The 20,670-nt window shown below is 35.8% G+C and overlaps 1 protein-coding gene and 1 non-coding gene across 4 annotated transcripts in view; one reads left to right on the forward strand and one right to left on the reverse strand.

Annotated features, from left to right (window-relative positions):
• The first annotated feature begins 296 nt into the window (after positions 1–296).
• FERRY3 (FERRY endosomal RAB5 effector complex subunit 3) overlaps positions 297–20,670 on the forward strand; it is a 40,262-nt gene continuing 19,888 nt past the window's right edge. The window contains exons 1-9 of one of the 3 annotated variants that reach the window (XM_064377525.1): positions 297–383; positions 2,926–3,128; positions 4,832–4,977; positions 8,241–8,422; positions 12,945–13,044; positions 13,150–13,271; positions 16,189–16,295; positions 16,803–17,000; positions 17,849–17,977. In XM_064377525.1, the coding sequence (XP_064233595.1) occupies positions 2,951–3,128; positions 4,832–4,977; positions 8,241–8,422; positions 12,945–13,044; positions 13,150–13,271; positions 16,189–16,295; positions 16,803–17,000; positions 17,849–17,977 (1,162 nt within the window). In that variant the 5' untranslated portion in view covers positions 297–383; positions 2,926–2,950. The remainder of the gene's footprint in view (positions 384–2,925; positions 3,129–4,831; positions 4,978–8,240; positions 8,423–12,944; positions 13,045–13,149; positions 13,272–16,188; positions 16,296–16,802; positions 17,001–17,848; positions 17,978–20,670) is intronic. The other 2 variants (XM_064377526.1, XM_064377527.1) reach the window with 2 other exon arrangements.
• Positions 19,002–19,118, reverse strand: LOC135275594 (U5 spliceosomal RNA). The gene has a single exon (XR_010343205.1). It is a non-coding gene; the product is annotated as a U5 spliceosomal RNA (small nuclear RNA).

A 20,670-nucleotide genomic window follows, 5' to 3' on the forward strand; every position in this document is an offset into this window, starting at 1 on the left:
CAAGCGCAGTTGGGAAAGCGAATTTGCTCCCGCCCTTCCCAAGGCACCACTTTTCCGTATCCGGTCCACCAGAGCCGAGTTTGTGCTTTGTCTCTGCACTTTCGTCACAACAGCAGGTTTGCGCTGTCTCTGAAATACAGAATAACAGTAGAAACACACCTTCTTGCACTTTTAAAATGGTTAAATTGAAGCAGGTTGGAAAAAGGGGCACTTGAACTGAGAAATTTTCTACAAGATGCCAGGACCTAGAAAAGTATGTGGCGAATCTGCGGTGACGGATCCGCGGGCTGTAAAAATAAGTCGGTAAACCAGCTGGTTTCCTGGTGCTGGACGATTTGACAGCTCGAGTGAACGGACGACTCAGGACTTCGGAACTAGGCGAGGTGAGCCCAGAACCAAGAGTAAGGAAGCCCTTTCAGACTGACACCCGTTACAGAGGGGTTAGTCCCCTCACCCGGCTGAAGTTTCTTAGCTCGACTGTCTGCCTTCCTTTTCCCTGACTAATGTGAGCCTCACAGCCTCTGCTCTGTTGGCTGTGTGTGTTCGGTCCAGCCCTCCTCTCAGCCCATTTTCTTATGGGAAACCTTCCTAGATTTCACGGTTGCTAAAACTGAGCCAAAGCTTCTGGATAGACCATTAGTCTAAAAAAGAGTGAGGGGAGAAAGCACTAAAGTTATCGGTTTCTTGAAACACACGTCTAAATGTTGAACCAGAGCTTTTGTATCTTTTTTTTCAACATTCCAGATTCATTCATATTTTTACATTTATTAGTGGTTGGTTCTTTTTTATTGCTGTGTAGTGTTTATCTCATAAAAAAAACAAGTTTACCATTCTCCTATAATAGGCATTTTGGTTGTTTCCCAGTTTGGGGCGATTATAAATTAAACTTATATGAGCATTCTTCTGCGTATACTTTAACGAACATATGCGTGTGTGTGTGTTTGGATATATACTTAGGAGTGGAATTTCTACATCATAGACTAGACCTTTGTGTAGTTTCGGTAGTTTTCTAACACTGTAAAAAATTTTATTTCTTTAAGTTTAATAAATGTTAGTTAACTAATTATTTCTGAGTAAAACATTAACACCCTGCCTCTTTGCGTGATGGTGAAATAGATGAAAATTTTGTGTATAGCCTACATGCAGATTTGAAAATATAGTCTAGATAATTCAACTCATCAGCCCCGCTCCCCCACCCCCTCCCCCCACCTCCACACACGTACAAAAGTCCTTTGTCTGAGTTTTTTTATTATTATTATTTCAGATAATATTGTTTTTAAAGAACCGTATGAATAATTACTTGTTCTGTTCTTTATTTTTCCAGTGAGTACCATAAAATAAAAATGCCATACAACCCAACAATTATTTATTAGTTCTTGCCATTATATTCCCAGCATCCTGCCTAATACATGGAATATAAGACAGTATTCCTTCCACTTCAAGAAGACTGTTTTCTAGCAAAAGTAAAAAATAGAGCGTGATAAGTGCCATGATTCAAATAAGTCCAGGCTAATCTGAGAGCCTGTCGGGACCCAATCCAGTTTTAGGGAGTTCGATAAGTCTTCCGAGGGGCTAAACTGAGACCTGAAGAATTAGCAGTTGCTGTCCAAGGAAATTAAGATCAGTGTTAAGAGTGCTCTAGGCAGAGGAGAAGACATTCAAAAAGATTTGGCATGGAAAGAGAAGTTTGGTGTTGACAGAAGTTCAGAATGGCTGGAAAATAAAATTTGTGAATTTGTGTGTTAGGAGAGGTGCAGTTTCTGAGAGAAGAGTGGAAATACAAGTAGGGACGTTGTAAACTGGCGTAAGGAGTTTACATTTTATCCTGAGACCAATGGAATGTCATAAAAAGTTTTTAAGCAGATGAACAACATGATCAGATAAGTAGATTCCTTTTTTTAAAAGGAAGATTATGGGCCAGGCGCAGTGGCTCACGCCTGTAATCCCAGCACTTTGAGAGGCGGAGGCGGGTGGATTGCGTGAGCTCAGGAGTTCGAGGCCAGTTTGGCCAACATGGTGAAACCCCGTCTCTACTAAAAATACAAAAAAATTAGCCGGGCGTGGTGGCGTACGCCTGTAATCCCAGCTACTCAGGAGGCTGAGGCAGGGCAATTGCTTGAACCAGGGAGGTGGAAGTTGCAGTGAGCCGAGATCGCACCACTGCACTCCAGTCTGGGCGACAGAGGGAGACTCCGTCTCAAAAAAATAAATAAAATTAAGTTAAAAAATAAAAGAAAGATTACTATAACTTCAGTGTAGAAAATAATGTGAGAACTGATTTGATGGAGAAAGCCTAGCCATAGGGAGTCCAGTTACAAGGCTGATGAATAAATAAATCTTTAATCAGTTTGGCACCCTTTGGGGTGGAAGTGGAGGTCCTGTACCCTCTATTTCCTGTATATGTTCTTCCCACATGGAAATATTTCTAACACTTTGTTACTCCCTTTCCCCTAATCAGATCTCATGACCACAGTCTCTAAGTTCTCCAGGATCACTGCTTGGTCCCTGATCTGTTTCTTTGACTTTCTTTTTACCAACTGTTTCATAAGCTTTGTATTTTCCCACCCGTGAGCTCTCCCTAAGAATTCTCTCTGCTCTTCTCTCCATGGTCCTTCCTTGTTGTTGAGAACCCTGCCTTGGAATATGAAGTACTTTATGACCATAATTTTTTTTTGTTAAATCAAGTTTAAAACAAAGTGGGTTTTTTTGTTTGTTTTTTCATTTGTTTTGTTTTTTAAAAAAAGAAGCTCTTTGTTTTCATCATGAACATGGGAGTACAGGGATAACACTTGGGAAAAACTAGAATAATTGGCTCATAGGCACACAAATAAAATCTCTTGAATGGTGGAATGTTTTCTTAGAAGTGGGACAGAATAATGAAACATAGTATCTTTATGGACTCATAACCTACTGCTTTTGTGTTAGTTCTATAGAAATCCAGTCAAAGAATATGAAGAAAAACAGAGAAAGATTCTGCAATAGAGAGAGAGAATTTGTGTATGAATTTAAAGTAGGAAGTCAGCGCTTAGAACTGAGAGTACCACTCAGATTTCCTATTCAAGAGAATGCCAGTCATTTGCATGGACGTCTGATGCAGCTGCACAATTTACCGTGCTTTATAGAAAAAGGTGAGGACTGATTTTTTTTTTTTTAGGTAATACCACTTTATTATTTTCAATAATATTTGTCATTAGAAGTTTCATATTAGAAAGCATAAACCTAAGAAGCTTTGGAAACAGCCATAAAATAGGAACTGATTCCAAGAATAAATACACTTCCTCAGAGCTTTATTTTATTGAGTGTTTTTTCCTATAACTCTGGTAGTTGTTTGTAAAGTATAAAAATTTGATTTTATAATGAAAAATTAGTTACAAAGTTTGGACTAGAGGAGCTCTTTGAATTTCGTTGAGTGAAGTCATAAGGCAGTTCAGCTATCACTAATTGTAGTGTTACAGAATTGTAGCACTAGATTGGTTGCCCTTTTAATAATCTGGTCATTAATTTCTGAGATGCCATAGAACAGAAAGTGTACGAATTTTTGAATAGTCTTTGCTTACCTAAATTACTTTTATAAAGTGATATGTATTAAACCATTTTTAGAGGTCTGTGTTGTATCTCACAGTCTAGGAAAAATTTAAAATTCAGAATATGTTAGATCATAGGTTAGAGTTACAAGAGACCCTAGAAACCTTATAACCCAGTCATATTGTACAAATAAGGAATCTGGGACATAAAGAGGTTAAATTATTTACCTAAGGCAGTGGTTCTTGAAATATGGCTTCTGACAACAGCATCACCTGTGAGCTTGTTAGACATGCAAATTCTCAGGCTCCATCCCATTCCTGCTGAATCAGAAACTTGGGTAGCATCCAGCAGTCTGTTTCAATAAGGCCTCCAGGGGATTCTAATGCACGTTCAAGATTATGAACCACTATCTAAAGTCACAGACATAGTGACAGAGCCAAAGCCAGAACACAGGTGTCCTAATTTCTTTCTTAGTACTCTTCTATTATGCCATTCTCTAAATGGTGTCTGTAAAACTGAAATCTGTCATCTGAGTTAAATGTTTTAGTAAGATAGTCATTCCTCTTCTCTTTGAAAGCATGTAACAATGTACCCTTTAAAGTTACATGGAAAACTGTTTTTAATCTAAATACAGTTATGTTTAGACCCCCAAAATCTGTAGCATTTTCTTTATGTGCTTATACTCACTTGGCTTCAAACTGAATTATCAGGCTTAAGAAAGTAACATTACTTTATTATAATTAAGGGTATACATAAGAGATAAAACTTTTGACCTTTCTCTATGCAATAGCCTGTAATAGTAAAGAAAAATAATCATGAAATCAGTTAAATGATCCTCTAAGCTGTTTTCATTTTAGTTGGAGATTATATTAAGAGTATCAGCTTGATAAAATAAAATTTGATGTCCAGGTAAGGTGGCTCACACCTGTAATCCCAGCACTTTGGGAGGCTAAGACAGGTGGAAAACTTGAGCTTAAGAGTTCGAGACCAGCTTGGCAACATGGCAAAACCTGTTTCTACCAAAATTACAAAAATTAGCCATGCATGGTGGCATGTACCTTTGGTCCCAGCTACTCTGGAGGCTGAGGTGGGAGGATCACTGGAGTCCAGGAAGTCAAGGCTTCAGTGAGCTGTGATCATGCCCCTGCACTCCAGCCTGGCTAACAGAGAGAGACCCCATCTGTAAATAAAATAAATAAATAAAAATTTAAAAATAAGATTTCACATTGGAATTCTCAGCCAGGTAAAATGTTCCCTATTTATACCTGGATTTTGCTGATGATGGTGTTTGATGTCCCTATAACAGACTTAAAAGAAGCTCTGACTCAGTTTATAGAAGAGGAATCCCTCAGAGATTATGATAGAGATGCCGAAGCATCCCTGGAAGCTGTGAAATCAGGTGAAGTAGATTTACATCAGCTGGCGAGTACATGGGCCAAAGCTTATGCTGAGGTAAGAGAATATGTCAGATGGTAAATTTCAAGTATATTCTAGATTTTGGTGAGAACTTTTTAAATGCTATGGTAATCCTGAAATAGTTATAAGATCCTTTTTCTCCACATACCAGTATTTATTCTATAATATATATGTTGCTGCTTCAGTGCTTCCTGTATCAGGGTGAACACATAAGACAAAATACTTTTTATATAATTAATACCTTTGTAAAACAAGAGGCTACTTTCATATATCTCACCAGCATAACGTCACCAGATTTAGTAATTAAAAATACAGGACACCCCGTTAAGTTAGAATTTCAGATCAATAATTTTTTTTAATATTTTTTTGAGATGGAGTCTCACTCCGTTTCCCAGGCTGGAGTGCAGTGGCATAATCTCGGCTCACTGCAACCTCTGCCTCCCACGGTCAAGCGATTCTCCTGCTTCAGCCTCCCAAGAAGCTTGGATTACAGGTGCATGCCACCATGCCCAGCTAATTTTTTGTATTTTTAGTAGAAACGGGGTTTCACTGTGTTAGCCAGGATGGTCTTGATCTCCTGACTTTATGATCCACCCACCTCAGCCTCCCAAAGTGCTGGGATTACAGGCATGAGCCACCAGCCAATTTTTTAGTATGCCAACATATTACATGGAACATATTTATACTGAAAAATTTTTCATTATTTATCTGAAATTATAATTTAAGTGAGTGTTCTGTATTTTATCTGGCAACCCTAAACCAGCAGTAATAATTCATTTAACCTTTGGTTTACTTTTATAAACTTATCTTCATTATTGTTGTAAAGTCACATAATATCATTTTCGAGTTAAATAATATACTGTCTCATAACGTCAGACAATAACAGAAAGACCCTCTTTTATACGTGTGTGTAAATATATTTGTGTGTATTATATAGGCTTGTCTAAGTATAGAAAAAACATGTTGAGAGATATAGACTAAGTTCTTAATATAAGTTACCTGGAAGCAAAATGAGAAGGAGGTACTAATGTGGAGGAAGGGACAGGAAATGTCCATAATAAAAGCATATGCTATGACCTCATTTCTGTGAAATCACACACACACACACACACACACACACGATCAACAAAATGCTAATGGTGGCTATTCCAGAACAGTGGGATTTCTAATAGCCTTTATTTATATGCTAACATACTGTATGGTAAAATAACTTGCATGCATTAGTTACATAATCACACATAACACCAGGTGTTCAGTAGCCCCACTACAAGATCATCTGACTATAATAATCTGCAGCATTAATTTTAAATTCAGCCTAGGGCAAGCCTTATGAATAGGTAGAAGATACCTACCTGAGAGGAACCAAGTATAGTTTTTCCTTGATCTAATTTACACCACTCCCTCAGGACAGATGCTACTAGAAAGGAGATTGTGAAGGCTGAGAGGAATGGGGCACTGAGGAAGTGGCTGCAGAGAGAAAGCTGTTCATGTCCAGGCCATTATTTCTCCACCTCTACTTTCAGGCATACCACCTGACTTCTTTAAGGTTCAAACCATTCAGCACCGCGTATCTTTCATGGCCATTATTATCTAACAAGATCAAAGGTTTGTTTGTTTTTTAAGGCGGCAGAGTTTAGGACTAGAAGGAATAGAATCCAGAATTCAAAGGGAAAATTAATCTTAACTGGGAAGACAGATACTTCTCCAGTTATAGCCAAAGAGAAGCAGGAGAGGTTGAATATAAATTCAGATAATTTTATTAATTTGGTAGCAAGAAGTTGAGAATATTCTCTTCTGATTGTTTCAGCTTTATATAAGGAAAGACAGGTTGTTTGTTTAGATGAAGTGGTAGGTATAATAAGATTGTTGGATATTTGAGGAGCAAACTGAGCAGGGAATGATAGGATTGCCAGGCACCACTGAAGCCAAGATTAAGAGTGGTACCAGTTTGTTACCACAAACTTACAGAGTTTTGTGATTTTTCTGTTGCAGCTCTCTGAAGCCTGACTGCAGGCACAGAGAAGAGGAATAAGATTAGGATTTTGTTAAGTGGGTAAGATAAAGTACACCAGTCAAGGAAGTTAAGGATGTCGGCATGACAGTGGCTGAATGCTAGATCACAAAATGTAAGCTACATAGGGAAGGAAGTGAAGCTAGGTGACAGTTGATGGCTGATAAAAAATGAAAACATTGAGGAATTTATGAAGTGCAGGTCCTGATAAGGTTAAATATCAATTACCTGGGAAGTATTGAGTGACAAATTTTGGGTGGAGGTTATAGTCAGACTAGAATGTTTGAGTACTGAGTGACTGAGTTTCTGGTGAGGATACTAAATGGATGGTCGAGGTGGTGTGGAGAACTAGTAAATGTCACAGATGAACGATGACTATCTGGGCTGGTGGCGCAGGGGTAAAAGAATTTGCCAAGACAGTTGTAGATAAAGAAAGGTAGACTTATTAGAGAAAGCGGAAAATATGTTGAAAGGAAGCAGTGGGCAGGCCAGTAGAAGAGAAGCTGACTTCAAGGAAACAAAGGCTTGCCGGAGATTTTATAGGACAGTGTTTATACTGTATGCTGTAGAGTGGTACGTGCGGTACTGATAACCCCAACCTTGCAGCTAACTTGCAGGTGTCTGGTGAAAGTTGGGCGCAGAAGGGCTACATGGCCTGGACCAGGGGTGTCCAATCTTTTGGCTCCCCTGGGCCACACTGGAAGAGGAAGAGTTGTCTTGGGCCACACATAAAATATACTAATATGAAGAATAGCTGATGAGCTTTAAAAAAAAAATTGCAGTTTACAAATTTGTGTTGGGCAGCATTCAAAGCCATCCTGTGCCACAGGTTGGACAAGCTTGGTGTGGACAATGAAGAAAGGCAGACTTAGAGCTCACTCATCTGCTTTCTCTTTTTGCTTTCCCCTGGTCCTGCCAGCCTGACTCCTTTTCCCTAATTGGGACTCCACAGTAAAGATTGTAGAGTTCAGGAAAGTAAGAAGCAGGGCCTTGGATGGGTTATCCACGTGGATATCCAAGTAACCCAGGTTGATGGCAGGATGTGGGGCAGAGAGGAAGTCTGTAAACTTGGTGCCAAAGCTTTACAGGAATCACAGTGAGTGACAGACAGGTACGTTGTTAGATATCTAGTTTCCACACTCACCAATTTACTGAAACTGATCTTGCCACAGATCAGTTTGTCATTGTCTGATGTACAAAAATGGAATCATAATATACATACTTTTCTAGTAGTGTTAAATAAAAATACTATGTCATGATTTAAGAATGTCTGTATATTATCTTGTAGACTACATTAGAGCATGCAAGGCCAGAAGAACCCAGCTGGGATGAAGATTTTGCAGATGTTTACCATGACTTAATTCATTCCCCTGCCTCTGAAACTCTCTTAAATTTGGAACATAATTACTTTGTTAGCATCTCAGAACTCATTGGTGAAAGAGATGTGGAGCTGAAAAAATTACGAGAGAGGTATTTCAAATTTCTTGCATTATCAGAATTAAATGTTACGTTGTCAAATAGGAATAGGTGGCCTGCAGAACAACTTGTTTTAATTTTTTACAGAAATGATAAGATAGAAAAAATACTTCAATATTAGAAATCAATTTTCTTGTATGTTTAAATGTGTAACTACAACTGGGAGGGTCCTCATAGGTTTATACACTTTTTAAGTGGTTTACCTAAATAAATGATGTTGGTGGCCTGATATATTCTTATCTCTAATAAGAAAAATAGATTACTTCTGTTGAAGGTTTGCTTTGTTTCAGGCACTGTGCAAAGTGCTTTGGATGTCCTGTCTCATTTGATCTTTACCATAACCCTACTATTATTTCCATTTTACAGATGAAGAAGTTTTTGCTTAAGTAAGTTAAGTAACTTGTCCAAGGGCATGCTGGAATTTGAAATCTGACTTCAGGAACTGTTAACCACTGTACCATAATGTGTTTCTATTCAGAACCTCTGTATTGCCCTGCTCTAACTCCATGGCCTCTTTCAATTCATTTTGTATACTCAAGTACATTAGGAAAAAAAATTAATAACACTAGTATTGTTCCAAGAAATTGTAATTAGATTTGAATTCCTGCTGTGTGGATTACTTAACACAGTATACAAATAGTGCTTTTATTATTTATTTTTTCTTCAGAGTATGTAAAAAACTTCTAGCATTATTTATTTTAAAATAGTAATTGGCTTCCTTGATTGCTTTCTAGTAACTATGTAAACTGTGATAAGAATTCAGCATGTGTTCTTCTAGATAATCCGTTTTAATACAGCAGAATCTAACAACATTTATTATCTTAAAATCACTTATTTAAGATATTAGGTTATATTCCATTAAGATAATTTTTTAGTGTTGATTTGATTGTGAGAGTACATTAGGACTAAATCACCTTTTTTTTTTTTTTTTTTTTTTTTTTGAGACGGAGTTTCGCTCTTGTTACCCAGGCTGGAGTGCAATGGCGCGATCTCGGCTCACTGCAACCTCCGCCTCCTGGGTTCAGGCAATTCTCCTGCCTCAGCCTCCTGAGTAGCTGGGATTACAGGCACGCGCCACCATGCCCAGCTAATTTTTTTTTTTGTATTAGTAGAGACGGGGTTTCACCATGTTGACCAGGATGGTCTCGATCTCTTGACCTCGTGATCCACCCGCCTCGGCCTCCCAAAGTGCTGGGATTACAGGCTTGAGCCACCGCGCCCGGCCTTTTTTTTTAAGTATAACTGATTTAATAGTCCCAAAGGAGTAAATCTAAAAAGATGTGCTGGTTTGTTCCTGATTCTCATTAGCTTCCCGTTAGAAAACAGTAAGGCTAGCAAGATGAGAATAATCTTTGGAGCACTGTCATGGTTAAGAAAACAAACAAAAAAAATAAGCAAATATATTTAATAATTGTTCTCGAGGGATACTCTCTTCTGTGTACCAAATTAGCGTTGTAGTTATATTGCATAGATTTGTAAATTTTCATAACATTTTTACTCCTCTGGACCATTTATTCTCATACTTTGTAAAATATTAGAATGATCTCTTTGTTGAAAATAACATGATGTTTTGAGATATTTGTCACTGTTTATAGGTTTGGTTTTGTTGACCAGCTGTATTGAGGCAGTTTATTCCTTTTAGATGAGATACTGCATTGAGTGGTTGTCACTAGGTATGTAGTAGAAACATATTTCCCTAGGAAAAACAAAATATTTTTTTCTAGTTCTTTATTGTGTAGCTAGTAAAATTGTGAATATAGTTTAAAAAGAAGAACAAAATATAGAATTAGGTTTTTAAAAATACATAAAAGTAGAATTACCTAATATTAATTAATTACTTTCTGTCTAACTTCGTGTGTTTGATTTTTCCTCCTAGGACTTCAAATAATATAACCTTCAGTTCATCCTGAATTTATTATTAGCTCTCAGGTTTCCTGTGACTATACTCATTGTGCTTCTTTGCGTATATTGAGAAATTTTCATTTTGGCTACCTATCTTCCATTCGTAGTACTTTCAGCTGTGAGTGACTAACTTACAGCACAGTTTGCTGCCTGTACCTCCCAGAAAACGCTATATCTAGCCATTAATAGTCTGTAATTGTTTCTTTTTCTAAATCAGAAGATTTCTGTTCTACATGATTCTTCATCTTTTGGGAAGTTGAATTAACTTACTAATTAGCTGCATTTACTGGTACTTTATACTTTTTCATGGAAGAGTTTTTAATAGAGGTTTGTTTCGGCTTATTTTATTGTTTGAAATAATCTTTGGCCATATTTCTTCATGGGGTTTGGCCTTCTTTTTTCTTTCTAAACATATAAATAATACTTGAATTCATCTATTTTTAAACGATCTGTAATTTATTTTTCATCTGTCCAAATCATTAGCTTGAAAAAGAAAAATAAGCTGTATTCCCTGGTAGGTGATATTTATTGCAAAGGTGAAGAGTATGACTTAAGTTGAAATTCACTAGTGTCTATGGAGATTCAGCTGAAATTTTGATGCTTAATTTATTTATCCAATTCATGAGCAGAAGTGACACATTTTCTTATTTCTCCTTTCATTTTAATGCTATTGTACATCTTTAAATGACAGTTTCTTGGCACAGCATCAATAAAACAAGTTATAATGATCTTTTTTCTTTAAATATCTTCAAGATAATATACAGGTTGCCATAGTTGTCACATCTGACATACTGAGCCAATCTGTATTTAGTATTTTATCTGAGATACAGTAAAATTTCCTTCCATCTTAATTATAGAAAATATATATTGAATCATTATGTGATTAGCAAGTTGCATTTTGGACATATTTAGGATGAAATAAATGTTTGTGAAATTTTATTTGTTTAATTTCTATCTTCTTTTTTCTTCACAAGAAATGTGCCTTTTTTTTTAACAAACCAGATTCTAGATATTTCTTTAAAAATGGCAGTGATACCTTTTATCCACTAGAGGGAACATGTGTAATGTAAAATAGTAATATATATATTTATAAGTAAGTTTGTATTTATAAATGTTCAGCAGTTATTTCTGTTTCTAAATAAGAATCTCACTTGCAAGCATAATTTTCACTTGACTTGTAGTAGTTATTAAAAGTTAATAAGAGTCATCTGTGTTAGAACTAAGTGGGATTTAAATGATATTGAATATTTACTACCAGAAGGTATATATAGAAATGTATACATGTATAACTTGTTTGAATTTAATTTATCATATATATGAGTATCTTAATGTTATAAATAAGTATAAATTCACTCTTTTTTTTTTATTTTTGAGATGGAGTCTCGCCTTGTCACCCAGGCTGGAGTGCAGTGACACTGCAACCTCCATCTCCTGGGTGCAAGCAATTCTCCTACCTCAACCTCCCGAGTAGTGGAATTACACCACGACACCCAGATAATGTTTTATTTTTAGTAGAGACCAGGTTTCACTGTGTTGGCCAGGCTGGTCTTGAACTCCTGACCTCAGGTGATCCGCCCACCTCGGCCTCCCAAAGTGCTGGGATTATAGGAGTATAGGCACTGCGCCCAGCCATAAATTCACTCTTAAGAGCAATTTACTTGAATTAAGTAGGGTGATGATACCCTTTTAGTTTATGTATGTGTTTTGTTCTTTCCCAGTTTGTTAGAAATTTGTTTTAGAACAAACTTTTTGCATACATTTGTATTAGAAGATAATCTTTAATTTGAATTTTTTAATGAACTTATTTATTAAAATATACATACAGAAAAGGCAACAAAGAAATGTGCCTTTTTTTTAAGCAAACCAGATTCTAGGGTTTACAGCTCAGCAAACTAAGCACAATCACGTAACCATTGCCCAGATCAAGAAATAGAATATTTCCAGCATTACAGAGGCCTCTTTCATGCCCTTCTAGTCCTTCACCCGTTCCCTCATAAATAACCATTATCTGTACTTCTAACACCATTGGTTAGTTTTTCCTGTAGCGAAAACTATTTTTAATTTTTACACATTATTTCTTTGGATAAATGCAGAAGGTGTGACCAACATCTTTAGACTGTATTTTACATCCCTCTGTAAATTTTATGACTTAATAATAATTTGACTCCTAGGATCTAATTGTCTGCTTCTGAATATAATGTAAACTAACTTTCAGAGGTTGAAGTCACTTTAGTTTATATACAAATAGAAAATCCATTTAAGCTGAAATTGCAGAGCCTCTTCTTTGAGGAAATTTGCAGGTGAAAAGGGATCCAGTGTTTTTAACATTAGCCATGGTAATTGAAAGGTAACTTAGATTTTGACTGCTTTCATTTATGCAATAAATTTATGTTAAAAGTTAGCTGCACAAATGATGTTGCTGTTATATGACACTATCATCATTATTTGCTAGTCTCCATTTCCAAGGATTCTAAGTACTTTCCAGTTATAATTCTCATTCCTGGACATAAATAAAATTTTTATTTTCACTTTATAGAGATTGTTCAATGAATCTGAAGGATCATATACCTTGAAACTTTGATGAATATCCCTGATTTGCTTATTTGTGTTTTAGACAAGGTATTGAAATGGAAAAAGTGATGCAGGAATTGGGAAAGTCACTGACAGATCAAGATGTAAATTCACTGGCTGCTCAGCATTTTGAATCCCAGCAAGTAAGTGAAAATATGGTGACTTTTAGGTATACAGTTGCATTTTCTTTTATTTATTTATGTATTTGGTTAAAAAAAATTAACCAGATGGTACACTGTTTCTTTTAGGACCTAGAAAATAAATGGTCGAATGAATTAAAACAGTCAACTGCCATCCAAAAACAAGAGTATCAAGAATGGGTGATAAAACTTCACCAAGACCTAAAAAACCCCAACAACAGCTCCCTTAGGTATTAGCTATGTATTGCTCTTATTCATATAATAGTCCATTGTTAGTAATAGTTTATATTTGCTACAAAGTTAAACCTTTTAGCTGTATGTATTTTTAAGTTGTCAGTGAAAGTTCAAGATAATTTTATGCTTCTTTTACCACTTTTTGCGTTATAGGATTTATGTGGCTTATTTGGGCGGCAATGGTTATGATTAGTTTGAAATAGAACTTACTTTTATGTTCTAGATACATATACCTAAATACTTAATTACTATCTTTATTTCTTTAGTTTCCACTGCATGCAGTAAACATTGGTGGAATGCCAAACGCTCTCTAAGCAGAAAAACAAAAAAGATACCGGCCTATATGGAGCTTATATTCTAGAAAGAGAGACTGATCTATAAATAAAATAATACTGTATTGAGTGGTATGTGCAGTAACAGAAGCATGTAGAAGGTACAGAAATAGTGTGGAGGATTTTTCATGAATCATAACTTGTGTGGCATCTCATGGCCTAAATAAATTGTGTTTCACATATTCCCTTAGAGCTTGACCATGCCTATGTTATTTCTTGGTTATGTATCTGTATGTTTGAGAATTAATTTTTGTCAAATCCCTAAGTATATTCAATTATAAATATACTTAGTACAGTATAATACTCTTATTTCTAGCATATGCCAGTGTATACTATAAATATTTTAAAATAGCATTTTATCTATATAATGTCAGTCTCATGTCTGGTTTTTTTTGTTTGTTTGTTTGTTTGTTTTTTGTCATATATACCGAGCTCCTTGGCAAGTGTTTAGCCCTTGACCTCTTGACACTAGCACATAATACATGCTCAGTAAAAATTTATGGGATGGATGGATGGACAGACGGATAGGTTATTGTTGACTCTTTACCTGACATCTGTATCATCTCTTATCTAACTATTACAATCTTTCATTTGTGTCACTGTTTTCCCCAAACTGTTTGTTGTAGCCTGCTATGAACCATTCTACATCCCTTATTTTTTCAACCAGCCTTTTAAAAATAACAATAGCATAGAATAGGAAAAAAAAATGAGTGCATCATACAAGAAGCTTTCTATAAATGAACATGTTGTATTTAGCCAAAATGTAAAATATATACTGTACATTGTAGTCAGAAACATTGAAAGCTACTGATTTAAGGAAGCTGTGAAAACCCCTTGCTGTAAAAGTTATCTCTTCATGATCATGCCACTGCATTCCAGCCTGGGTAACAAGAGTGAGAAACTGTCTCTTAAAAAAAAAGTTATCCCTGGCAGGACAGATCCAAGATGGCCAAATAGGAACAGCCCTGGAGTGCAATTCCCAGCAAGAACGCAGAGGGTGAGTGATCACCGCATTTCCCAACGAGTTTTTACTGTCCACAGACCAGGAGATTCCTGGGTGGAAAAGTGCCATGAGTTTCCAGCACAGCTGTTTCAGCCAGTGCAGTGGGTCTCTGCACGAAAACTCACACAAATCTGGGCGCCATTTCAACTGGCACCTGGAACACCTGGGAGACAGAGTCACCCATTCAACTCACTATCTTGATTCTCAGCATTTCTGCCTGTGCCCTTGAGAAGGCTCTCTTGTCTCCTGCCCTCAGTCTTTTCTGGAAATACCTGATGGAGGCCAGTGGAAAAGAGGTTGCAAGTTCATGTGCCTGTGGCTCTGACCTATTCTAACTTTATATGCTAGCCCACTTGGCCTTTAAGAGTCTGTTAAAATTGTAGCTGCTTTCTTTTTATCTCCTTGTACGACAGCATTCTATTTCAGCTATGCTCTAACAAAGATAAAACTCTTTATGTGTCTTGTCTGTCATTGGAGGGATATATCACAGTTTGGAATTCAGTTTACTAGATTGCCTTCTTATCACAAATATTTGATGGACTCCAGAAAAGTGTGATTTTGTAGATCAGCAGTCCTCAACCATTTTGGCACTAGGGACCAGTTTCCTGAAGACAGTTTTTTCCAGGAGAGACAGGAAGGGTTTGAGGATGAAACTGTTGTACAAGAAGCACATAACTTAGATCACTTGCATGCGCAGTTCACATTACAGTTTACGCTCCTATGAGAATCTAATGCTGCTGCCGATCCCTGATCTGATGGCAGGTGGAACTCAGGTGGCAATGCTCACTCACCTGCTGCCTGCGGGGGAAAGAGGTTGGGGTCTCCTGTTGTAGATTATCTGGCTAAGTTTAAATTTACCCTATTTACTCATGAAGTCCGTCATTGAGTCTAATGGGACTATTGGGATTACCCCCAAAAATTTAGTCAGGGAAACAGATGACTCTTACAGACTTACATCATCTTCAGCATACCACTGTTTGAATTGAACAGTGATATAGTTATTGCTGTTTTGTGGAAGGCTTTTTAGGAACTATAAAGAGGAGAGCAGAAAAAGGCGGTTTAGTGGGAGGAGAATGTTGAAGGTAAAAAACAAGAAATGGTAAAAATAAAGGATGTGTATTCATCAAAATGAACTTAATCTTTTTTATTATTTATTTTATTTAACTTTAATCTTAAATTGTTATTCCTATTCATCTATTTTCTAATTTTGCCCAGAGCTAGCCCTAGCATAGGATGTATTATATATTTTAAAATACAATGTGATTTTAAACTAATAAGTTAATCACTTTATTTAATCGTTCTCTTAGGCTGCTAAAAATGTTAAATGGCAATATATTAATTGACATAATGATTGAAAATAATAATCTGCTTTATTTATTGTGAGGAAATGAAAGAACAAGTGGGAATTTTAGAGCCTCTTGGCGCTTATGGTCTTACTTGTCACCATGGATTAAGGATGAGTTTAGGAAAAAATTAAGCAAGACTTTCAGCTGTTCAGTTTTCTCTTGTTATAAAGCTTTCCTTTAAGAAAAGTTCTTGACCAACTTAAAAGTTTATCAATAATTTTACTACTTTCAGTGAGGAAATTAAAGTTCAACCAAGTCAGTTCAGAGAATCTGTAGAAGCAATTGGAAGGATTTATGAGGAACAGAGAAAGTTAGAAGAAAGTTTTACCATTCACTTAGGTAAGTATATTAATTTTTTGCAGTTATAATTTATTGTAACTTCTGAAGTCTTTTTTTAAATAATAGAGACAAGGTTTCACCATGTTGCCCAGGCTGGTCTTGAACTCCTAGGCTCAAGTAATCCACCCACCTTGACCTCCCTAAGTGCTAGAATTATAGGCATGAGCCACCATTCCTGGCCACTGAAACTTTTTGTATACACTGTAAGAGAAAAATCCCTAGCGTATGAGTAGAGTGTACCTGTTATTTTTAATTCCAGATTATGTTTTGCTTTAAGAAAGACTATAGTTTTTTTGGCTGTAAGTTTTGTATTTTAGCTTATATAATTTTTTTGCAGATAGAAAGATTAAATTGAAATAGTCATTAAAATGGGAAGTTGCAAGGCCCATTTTTTATTATTTTGTAGTACAGATTTATCTGGATTCTTGCCATAGAGATTTGCATCCTCTTATACTGGACTTCTTGCAGCTGTTTAAGTATCTTTCCTGGACTATTGCCTACCCCCAGGAGCCCAGCTGAAGACCATGCATAATTTGAGATTGCTGAGAGCAGATATGCTGGACTTCTGTAAGCATAAAAGAAATCATCGAAGTGGTGTGAAACTTCATCGGCTCCAAACAGCACTGTCACTTTATTCTACATCTCTCTGTGGCCTGGTTTTACTAGTGGATAATCGAATTAATTCATATAGTGGTATTAAAAGAGGTAAGTTACCATCATACACATTTATTTTGTTAAATTTCACCCTGTAACACCATTCTTAAAAAGAAAGGAATTATGGGGAGACTCAAAAAAAATTTTAATCACCTTAACATTCAAGTAGACCAAAAAAACGTACCCAGCCATAGTTATTTTATTTCAAACTGTAGCACTGATAGAGTGCTTCATGATATTTATTTTTCTTAAAATACTATTATATTATAAATAATGTTCTTATAGAAATCTCATTACAAGGTAAAACAAAAAGAGCAATCACGTGTTTTCAGTTTAGAAGCAAATCCTGGCTTGGTGATTTTTAGCTCATCCATTTGTCTCTCTCTATTTGTTGTTTTTTAATAACGTACCTCTTAAATTTGCTAGGTAAAATTCTACCTTCCCTCTTAGTACAACTCACTTTTTATGATCATTTCTAAATTTCTAAATATATAAGATGTAAAATATATAAAATATGTGAAATGTATACCTATTTTTGAAAGAAGCTTAAATAGAATTTATTTCCCTTCGTAAATATTAAAACCTTCTCATATTTTGTAGCATCTTTTGGGGTAGATTATGATCAAAGTATTATTTAAAGTATTATTTAAAGAAGACCTAGAATTATATTAACATTTCTTTGTCTCTTAATTGTTTACTCTTTTGAGTGATTGAGAGGTTAAGTTTCTAATTAAAACAAAATTGTTATGCCCTAACTTAAGGCATAATTATTTAAAGGACAAGTATAAGAAATCATACTTGTATTATTTTCTGTTTCTACTAAATCTCATTGTCTAGAAGTAAATACTAGATGTTTGATATTTACATTTAGAAGTTTGTAAATGTTTTGGGTCCCTTAGATTTTGCCACAGTTTGCCAAGAATGCACTGACTTCCATTTTCCCCGAATTGAAGAGCAATTAGAAGTTGTTCAACAGGTGGTCCTTTATGCTAGAACCCAGCGCAGGAGTAAGTTGAAAGAATCACTTGGTGGGTAAAACTCACTTTTATTATATTCTGTCTGTAATCAATGTAATAGCACATGGATCATCATTAAGATCATATAGAAAATTCTATAGAAGATAGAAGAAGGAAATTAAAAACAAAATTTAAGATTTTTTTTAGTTTTTATTTGAAAAGAACATTAAAATGTATTTTTGTTTTTCTTGTTTTTTTTTTTTTCCTTCAACTTTTGTTTTAAGTTCCAGGGTACATGTATAGGATGCGCAGGTTTGTCACATAGGTAAATGTGTGCCATGGTGGTTTGCTGCACAGATCGACCCATCACCTAGGTATTAAGCCCGTCATCTATTAGCTATTCTTCCTGATGCTCTTCCCTTCTTCTGACAGGCCCCAGTGTGTTGTTCCCCACCATGTGTTCATGTGTTCTAATCATTCAGCTCCCATTTGTAAGTGAGAACATGTGGTGTTTGATCTTCTGTTCCTGCGTTAGTTTGCTAAGGATAACAGTTTCCGGCTCCATCCATGTCCCTGCAAAGGATATGATCTCATTCCTTTTTATACCTGCATAGTATTCCATGGTGTATATATACCACATTTTCTTTATCCAGTCTATCATTTATACCTGCATAGTACTCCATGGTGTATATATACCACATTTTCTTTATCCAGTCTATCATTGATGGGTATTTGGTTTGATTCCGTGTCTTTGCTATTGTGAATAGTGCTGCAATGAATGTGTGCGTTCATGTATCTTTATATAGAATGATTTCTATTCCTTTGGATATATACCCAGATCTTTAGAAGCTTGAACTCTGTGCCTAATTTTCTTTTTTAAGGGGATGATTTTCTTCAAGGTTCTTAGCGAAAACTATTGTTAATTTTCAGTACTATAGTAATACTTGAGATAGGTACTCACTGGAAAGTTGGTGATCTTTTGATCCAAGTTCTGTATCTCTGAAGTAGACGCAGTTATTACTACAGAGGGGACTGGAAACATAGAGTAAAAGGTAGCACAAAATATATGCATTTTGTATATCTTTTTTTTTTTTTTAGCCTTGTCTAAGCTGGACTTCAAAAAATTTGGTTATAAACTCAGAATTGTTCTTCTCCATGGAAATCTTTAGTAAAAGGCAAAAGATTTGTTTGTTATGAAGAAAAACCAGAGCATTGTATGTATATCTTTTCTTTTTTTTTTTTTGAGACTGAGTTTTGCTCTTGTTACCGATGCTGGAGTGCAATGGCGCGATCTCGGCTCACTGCAACCTCCGCCTCCTGGGTTCAGGCAATTCTCCTGCCTCAGCCTCCTGAGTAGCTGGGATTACAGGCACGCACCACCATGCCCAGCTAGTTTTTTGTATTTTTAGTAGAGACGGGGTTTCACCATGTTGACCAGGATGGTCTCTATCTCTTGACCTTGTGATCCACCCACCTCGGCCTCCCAAAGTGCTGGGATTACATGTATGTTATATCTTTGACTGGCTTAAGTAGCATGAAGTCAGTTAAATGAATTATTTTTGGTTCTTTTAAAGAAAATCACTGTATCCTTAAATGACTGTTTTTTCTATATTTATTCATAACATAACATTCTGTTTAAGAAATTTACAGGAAAATTTTTTTTAATTTATTGAGATGTATTTGATAATTAAAGATTGTATGTATTTGAGGTATACAATTTGATGATTCAATGTGCACAGATGCTGTAAAATAATCACTTCAAACAATTTTATTACCTCAGATAGTTGCCACTTTTTTATGTCCATGGTGAGAACACTTAAGATCTATCCACTTAATGAATTTCAAGTATACACTAGAATATTGTTAAGTATAATCACATTGTCATACATTAGATTTCCAGAACTTATTCATCTGTGTGGCTGAAACTTTTATCCCTTGACCAAAATCTCCCCATATTCCCCCGCCCCAGCCCTGGTAACCACCTACTCTCTATCAATGTGAGTTCAACTATTTTAGGTTCCATGTGTAAGTGAGATGATATGATGTTTGTTTTTCTGTGTCTGGCTTATTTCACTTAGCATCCTCCGGGATGCTTAGTATCCTTCAGGTCCATCCATGTTGCTGCAAATGGCAGGATTTTCTTTTCTAAGGCTGAATAATATTTTGTGTGTGTGTGTGTGTGTGTGTGTGTGTGTGTGTGTGTGTCTACGTGTACATTTAGGTATGTTTTTAATATCTTGATTATTGTAAATAATGCCAAAATGAAGATAACTCTTTAAGATACTGATTTCATTTCCTTTGGATATATACCTTAAAGTGGAGTTGCTGGATCATAAGATAGTTCTGTTTTTAATTTTTTGAGAACCGTCCGTCCTGGAAATGGTTTTTAAAGCTATTGAAAGAGTTAATGGCATCTTTCTTCAGAAGCTTTCTATCTGCATAGGAAGAGGGTTAAGGGAAGACAGGTAAAAGAAAAATCTCTGGCTGGAATCACAGAGTAATTCAGCTGGTTTTTAATTGAAAAATGAAAATTTAAAGAGTGGTTTCTTTGTAAATTAAATTGGTACCATAGGTTTCTTTAGTTAGGACCTAAATATTAGGGTAATAGTCATTTCAAATATTTTTAAGGTGTGTTTTTCTTACACTTCATATATCATAGACATAAAATTACAATGCATGCTCTTGTCTGGCTTGAATGTATACGGAGTATTCTATTATTTCTCTTGTTTTTGGAGACAGAGTCTCACTCTGTCATCCAGGCTGAA

This window comes from Aotus nancymaae, unplaced genomic scaffold (assembly GCF_030222135.1).
Source record: "Aotus nancymaae isolate 86718 unplaced genomic scaffold, 86718_ANA_hifiasm-v0.15.2.pri h1tg000016l, whole genome shotgun sequence".
In the NCBI taxonomy this organism is placed as follows: domain Eukaryota; kingdom Metazoa; phylum Chordata; class Mammalia; order Primates; family Aotidae; genus Aotus; species Aotus nancymaae.